Source organism: Myotis lucifugus, unplaced genomic scaffold (genome assembly GCF_000147115.1).
Source record: "Myotis lucifugus unplaced genomic scaffold, Myoluc2.0 scaffold_2, whole genome shotgun sequence".
NCBI lineage: Eukaryota > Metazoa > Chordata > Mammalia > Chiroptera > Vespertilionidae > Myotis > Myotis lucifugus.
Window position 1 is genome coordinate 29,110,885 of NW_005871050.1, and position 7,792 is coordinate 29,118,676.

Below are 7,792 nucleotides of genomic sequence, written 5' to 3' on the forward strand. Positions count from 1 at the left end.
AAACTTTGTATAATGAAAACTACAAAATATTGTTGAATGAGGTTAAATAAGACCTAAATAAATGGAAAGCCATTTCATATTTCTAGATCAGATTTAATGCTGTTAAGATGATAATATTTCCCAAATTGAGCTACAGATTCAGTGCAGTCTCTTATCAAAATATCAGCTGGCTTCTTTGCAGACAAGCACTGGAGGAAGGTGACAAAAAGAAGAAAGAAAATGCAAAAGAACTATGTAGTTGGAAAAGAATTCCTAGTATGTAAACTCAAAATTAATCTTTACTAAATGAGTGAATACAGGTTTAGAATAACATTTGATTCCTAGAGGGAAGAACCTTTACTTATAAAACTAATAAGTATTTACAGAGCCAATAAGTAAAATCCATTTATTTTTATCTCCTTCAAACAATACTTTCTTTTTTATTGGCTCTTACATGCAAAGTTTTTGTTCCCTCATTCCCATCTAGCATAGTTACTCAAGCTTCCTTCTGTCAAGGAGCTCATACTTTAGTAGGGAACCTGTGACATATACACATGCACACATACTTGCACATACATGGTAAAAAGTGATAGATGTAAGAGAGGGCTAAAGTGCTATAGTAATTCAAAAGTACCATTTGAGCTAGACTTAGACATGCTCTAGGAATTCAGAAGTGGCATTTGAGCTGGCTTTAGACATGGAAGCAATGATTAAAGATTTCAAATATGGGAGTGACATAATTAGAGCAATACCTTACTTAGGAAGATTAATTTGGCAGTGGGTGATCTGGAGGTGAGAGAAGGGAGCTAGATAAAAATGAAAGATCAATTTTATACATACTGAGAGAGATACCAGTAGGACTTTCGGGGGGAAAATGTGTAACAGGCCTTTGGAAATCCAGTACTGGAGATCAGGGCTTGTGGAATGACTTGGGAGTTACTGTTCAGAGGTTATAACCAAGAGACTGTATGAAATTACCAAAGGAAAAAATTGTAGGTATAGAAGAGATTTAAGGACAGAATACTTAGAAATTGGAAAATGAAGAAAAGGAGACATATATAATACTCTTTGTAATACTTTAAGCAATAAAACAATTTAAAAAAAGAAAATGAAAATACAAACAAGGCAAGATGACTAGTTCTTTGATTATTTTAAATTAAATGAAAATACCTATAATGAAAGAAATACATAGGACAGATATGGATTGCCTAAATTTTCATTGCCTAAAATTGTTTTAATAGAGAATGACATATATTGTGTAATTGGAAGTTTTGTTCTCCTTAAATAAAATACCAGCCAAAGATTATTCAAGGTAAAAAAAAAAGAAATTGGAAAATGAAGAGAAGGAAGAAAATTTGACATTCATTGCCTTTCATAAAACTTTGTTTTCTAGTATCATTTACTCTTTTTTTGTACTTGCAAACTGGTTGTTTCACTATCTTCCTCAGTATAATGGACAATCTGCAGTGGCCCTAAAATACATTTAAAGATGGATACATTTGTTTTTACATAGCCCCTAAATCCTTTTGCTTTCCCACTAAGACTGACACAAGAAGATCTATTAAAATGGCAGACCAGTTTTATTTCTGGTGAACACTAGTTTTGAAGAACATTTGGGGTGTTACAAGAACTAAGGCTTGAGATATCTTATAGATGTTCTCAGAAATTGCAGAGAAATACAAGCAGCCTTGAAATACTATGACTTGACTCTCATTGAAAATTTGAAAGTCGATCTTTACCTTGAAATTTCCTGGTTTTCTGCAGGGACAGCGGAAGAGTTATAAGGATAAAAATAGGGGTCCCATCCTGCCGCATGACATAATATTGTCTATGGATTTCATTGGTGCCAGTTGTTTGTTCCTTCAACCTTTAGAGCATATAGCAGCCAGAAATGGAAGGCGATTGAGGTCACCATCCTGGGAGTGCCTGTTTACCCCAACAAGGGGATTCTTTTGCAATAGGGAAAAATGACTTGAATTGGCTGTTTCAGTTTCTTTGTTTATGACCAGGGCCCTATGTTTCAATTAACTTTTACAAGTGAATAATGGGCAATAGCCACAATCCAGTTGGCTGGTAAAGGAACTGTATGGTGTTCATTGCAATATAAAAAATGTGCATAAGTCTTTGATACTGGAAGGTTTTTGTGACCCTTTAAAATTAACAAGCTGGCTCGGTTCCCCTCCACATACTCCCTAAGCTTTTTATGGCCTTTTTTATTTTCTTTATTTTTTTACCCATTCTCATATTAAAGGATTTTGTATGTGTATTTTTTTTTTGTTTTCCTTCCTTGACTTGCATTTCTGAAACTTCTAAGTCAGGCTGGTTTTAATCCTATTTTCAGAATTCTTACCAAGGTCAATCTGGTCCTGTTATATCCAGATGCTGACTCTTCATATCTTTTGATTTCATCTCTCTCTTAAGACCAATTGCTATCTCAGCAATCTACATAAGTGAAGGGGTAGGGGTTTGGGGGTAAACTTGTATTGCTAACCTGAAATGAGCTGTGGCTAACAGCTAGAGTCAGTTTTAATATGGGAAATTTGAAGAGGGGCTCTATAAGATAAGAATATATTTAGCCTATATTTTGACAGCTTAATTTCCTCTTCTTGTTACAGTAAGTACAAATGGATCCTAGGTGAGGAACCTGTGGAGAAACGAAGAAGGCTCCAGAATGAGATGACAACACCTCTAGATTATTCCATGCCTGGCTCTTATAGGAGGGTAGAGGCAGCTGTTGCCTACCCAGAAGGAGAGAACAGCCATGATAAATCCAGTTCTGAGAGAAGCACACCACCATATCTTTCCCCAGAATACCCAGATGCAAGCAAAAGTACCAGTCAAAGTAGGGAGGCTTCAGTTCTGTATTCAGGAGCCCAAGAACATCAGGGATCCCTGCTCCCTGAAGAATTAGAAGATCAGATGCCAAGATTGGTAGCAGAAGAATCTAACAGAGGCAGCACAAACATAAACAAGGAAGAAGTAAACAAGGGACCTTTTGTAGCTGTTGTTGGTGTTGCAAAAGGTGTTCGAGATTCAGGAGCTCCCATTCAGCTGATCCCTTTTAACCGAGAGGAGCTTGCCGAGAGAAGAAAAGCAGCTGAATCCTGGAACCCAATGCCTTATCCTACTGTGGCTTCTGCTACAAGTCCTGCTGCAGCCGCTGGGGAGAAAGGAAAAGGCTATGAGGAAAGTGGAGGTCATAATACACCAAAGTTGAAGAACCAAAGAGAGTTGGAAGAACTGAAAAGAACCACAGAAAAATTGGAACGTGTTCTAGCGGAAAGGAATTTGTTCCAGCAAAAGGTTAGGGCAGCACCTTACCACTAGGAATAAAAGATAATTGAAACCAAGGGACCTGGGAGTTGGAGCTCTGATGAATTCATATTCTGAGGCCTTTAAACAAAATAAGCCATTGAATTATTCTGTGGTATGTTTCAGATTGGGTGAACCCTAATGGGCTTCCCTCCTATATTTTGGGATTGAAAAGGTCCATAAGTAGAGGAATATGTACAGAGGAATCACTGAGTGAATATATTAGGGACAATTTTTGCCACTCTTGTAGCATGTGGAGTCATTGAATTTCTGTTTCTTGGACTGCAGGTGGAGGAGCTGGAACAGGAGAGGAATCACTGGCATTCTGAATTCAAGAAAGTCCAACATGAATTGGTGACCTACAGTACCCAGGAAACGGAAGGCTTGTATTGGAGCAAGAAACACATGGGTTATCGCCAAGCTGAATTCCAGATTCTGAAAGCTGAGCTGGAAAGAACCAAGGAGGAAAAGCAAGAACTAAAAGAGAAACTGAAGGAGACAGAGACACACCTGGAAGTGCTGCAGAAGGCTCAGGTCTCCTACCGGACCCCAGAGGGAGATGACCTAGAAAGGTTAATTACTAGGGTTTAGTTATCAGCTTGTGAGTGCTAATGGGAAGCATCCCTTAGGACCCCAGTTACTGGTCATAAATAAGGGAGGAAGTCTGAATCAATTCATAGGCCACCAAGGACTGAGGAATTACTTCTTAGAGAGCTGCAGCCAGTCTCCCTGTGCTTGGTGGCATTGTGCTTTCTTCTTTCTTTGTAGCTAATGGAAACATAATTGTTGAGAAATGTAGGCCCATTTTTAAGGAGCTTCATTTTGTTCTGTTGGCTAATGACTTCATGTCATCTCTTCTCCTGCCCCCTCACTCCATCATACAGGGCTTTGGCAAAGCTTACGCGGCTGCGTATCCACGTCAGCTATCTCCTTACTTCTGTCCTCCCTCACTTGGAGCTTCGTGAGATCGGGTTTGACTCAGAACAAGTGGATGGGATCCTGTATACGGTGCTGGAGGCAAATCACATACTGGATTGAACACTAGACTATATGCTCTATCTACCCCTCTCTCATCGCTCTTTCATCTCCCTCTTCTCTTCTCTTCTCTTCTCTTCTCTTCTCTTCTCTTCTCTTCTCTTCTCTTCTCTTCCCTTCCCTTCCCTTCCCTTCCCTTCCCTTCCCTTCCCTCCCCTCCCCTCCCTTCCACTTCCCTCCCCTCCCCTTTATTCTCCTCCCCTCTACTCTCCTCCCCCTCCCCTTCCCTCCCCTCCCTCTGCTCTCCTCTCCTCTCCTCTCTCCCTTTCTTCTTCCCTACCCCACTTCTCTCTCATGCCTTTATGCCTTATTTAGATCATCTTTGAGTAAATCCTCACTCTTAATCAGTCTGCTGCTTATTCACTTTGGTGTGAGGAAAAAGGCTATTTCAATAGGCTTTCAAGACTTTCAGGAACAGAAAAGCAATAGTCATCAACCAGGTGACCTGAAAGCTTTAACTTTCATGACTTGGCCTATTTTATATCCTTTCTGAAGTGGTTTGTATTCATTTAGGTTAAATCAGTCAACAAATATTGGGTCCAATGTACTAGGTGTTTTGGGATAAATTATCAAGTGTAACTCATGGATTCAGTCTTCAAGGATCTAACAATCCAATTGGAAACACAAGACACACACCAAGTTAACTAACTGGTACAAGAGAGTAGTACAAGCATTATAGGGAAGGTCTGGAGGAGGAAGTTTAAGGGAAGAGTCACATCAGAAATGGGACCTAAGGTTTGTTTAAAGAATGAGCATGACCACACTTAACAACTGTTGTTCTTTAGGTGGTAGAACTATGATTGATAATTGTTTCTTCTTGCTATCTTCCTGCCTTTTTCAAATTTTCTATAATAAACCTGTTATTCTTTTTGCATTGGAAAAAAATAAATCCTTTGAAAAATAATGAGTAGGCTTGGATTTAGATATCAAATGAGAGACTTGTGAAAGTGTAAGTTAATTTTATAATTTATATTGTATTTCACATTACCTCTGGAAGAAAGGCATGGAAAAAGTTGGAATGTGAAAAATGTGTTTACTAGGAATGATGGGTTAATGTAAAGGGAACTAAGGTTAAATCGTTACCCATCTACTCACCTCCCTCTGTGTTGTTTTCATTTTAATAAGGAATTCTTGGAAAAGAAATCTTCAAGGCCCAAATTAAAAAAAAATGTATCATTAATCTGGGATTTTAGGTAGTGGGGGAGCTATTTTAGGGCAGAGAGATCTATTTGATATTCCTCAGAATATACCACGTACCTACTCTTCAGGCTAATACCGAGTGAGGGGTAGATCTCATATTATCAGAAATAGTAAAGCTTACTCTTGTAAAACTAGACATATTGTTTATTCCTTGCTTTATTGTATTTATATAGCACATGCTCTCCAAAGAGTTCAAGGTACTCTTCAAAAGACGTTGAACATTGAACACATAAAAAGCATAGCAACAGTGAAAACTATAAAGGAGAAATAATAAAAGGGAGGTGGGATCAAGCAATCACAAAAGGATTAACTAGTCCAGAGGAATGTTTTGGATATTTTTTGTTTCTCTTCTGCAGAATTACTTCAGAAGATTCTCCCAAGCTTATTTTATCTCCTTTGAAAGAGGCCCATCATAGATATTCCAATGAGACTGGAAGGAATAGGAGGAAGCCAGAGCCAAATGTCACCATTAGAATAAGTACTCAAAATATCCCTGTCATCTTACTTTCACCTCACTGCAGCTCTAGCCTACCACATGATTATTTCTCATGTCAGACATTTGGACTATGATGTTGGGGGCCCCAGTTACCTAAATGTTACTCAGAGAAGGGTGCGGGGGGAGCACATCCAGCCATTCCATCAGTGATACTTGTTCTTCAGATGGGAGCTGTGAGAACATAGGGCTTTGCACAGATATGGACAACATGGATGAAAAGGTGGTGTAGGAAAAAATTCAGATAATTGAAGGTTTAGTGTGTGTGTGTGTGTGTGTGTGTGTGTGTGTGTGTAAAAGAGAGAGGCCATAGGGCTTTTTAAAAAGGTGGAAATTTTTAACTCATCTTTACTATTGCTTACTCTCAGCCCATTTCTGGGCCCAACCCCATATCCAACCCCATATTGCTTCTTCCAGCAACAGTTAACTGTGTGAATCTATTTACTACAATACCAGAGCTACCTCTTGTTACCTATTTAGAATGAAATCATACTAGATAAAATCCCTTTAACTAAAGCTAAATGCCATGGTAGAGAGATTGAAAAATGTCACTCAGGCTTACTAGAGCTTATGAAACAGTGTGGAGGAAAAAGACACTCAGAAGAAAAAGGTGGATGCTTCCTCCCATCTATCTTGTTAGGCTAACATAATCATAATTCTTTCAAATGTCTCTCACACTTGCCCTTTAAATTTCCACTTCCACAGTCAACAGTTAGGTTCTTATTATCTCGTCTTGATCATTGAAATAGATTCTTAACTGGCCTCCCTTGCCTCTTGTTCTCACTCCTTAAATCCACCGCACTCACTATCTCAAATTGCTTGTAATGGTATCATCAGGTTATGCCTCTGCTCAAAGACTTGCTAGTGCTCCCAGTGGCCCACCAAGTGTAATACAAATTCGCATCTGGATTAAACCATGCTCTCTAGACTCATCTTCCAGCATTTCAAACAAACCGTGTTCCATCCAAAATGAACTATTTTTAGGTTTCTGAACCTGCCTTAAGATTTTTGCTATTCCATTCCCTTTGCCTGGAATGTTTTTCCTTACATCTTCCCTTTGGCTCAAATGTCAACTTTTTTCCTTGAAAATTCCTCTAATTATCCAGCCAGATGTGACATTTTCTTTGACCATGTAAGTTCTGTGTCACTTATAAGGCTCTTATCACAAACTTCCTTGTCCTGTATTCCCTATTAGAAAGACCCACATTCAAATATTCACTGCCTACTTGACATTTACATTTACATGTCTCACAGGCACGTCAAATAAAACATGTTAAAAATAAACAGTGGCACACCCTTCCCCAGGACTGTTCCTTCCCTTAATTCTCCTCATTTGAAAAATGGCACCTCCGCCCACCCAAGCACATAAGCTAGAAACCTGGAAGTCATCCTAACTTTCCTCTTCTCTAGTCCTCCACATCCAGTCTGTCAGAAAGTGTGTCAACTCTAACTCCAAAGTATTAGCTTGATTTCAGTCACTTTTACCACAGCTACCTTAGTCCAAACTGCTGTCATCTCCCATAGGTAATTGCAACTCCTAACTGGTGTCCTTGCTTTCATTTTTGTCCCCACAATTGTCCTACCCAGAGTGATTTAAAAAAAAACACACAAAAAAACACAAGTCCAATCACATGACTCATTGCTTAAAGTCCTTTAATGATTTCTCATTGCACTTAGAATAAAATCCATACCCATTATAATATACTACAAGACCCCTGCCTACTTCTAGTTTTTCTCTTGCAGCTACTCATCATATCTCACTTTCCCCTTGCT

At 38.9% G+C, this 7,792-nt stretch overlaps 1 protein-coding gene across 1 annotated transcript in view; it reads left to right on the forward strand.

Annotated features, from left to right (window-relative positions):
* MORC4 (MORC family CW-type zinc finger 4) overlaps positions 1-4,465 on the forward strand; it is a 79,548-nt gene extending 75,083 nt beyond the window's left edge. Inside the window, 3 exon segments of the mRNA XM_006082271.3 lie at positions 2,595-3,282; positions 3,580-3,863; positions 4,176-4,465. Of these exon segments, the coding sequence (XP_006082333.1) occupies positions 2,595-3,282; positions 3,580-3,863; positions 4,176-4,329 (1,126 nt within the window). The 3' untranslated portion in view covers positions 4,330-4,465.
* The last annotated feature ends 3,327 nt before the right edge of the window (positions 4,466-7,792 follow it).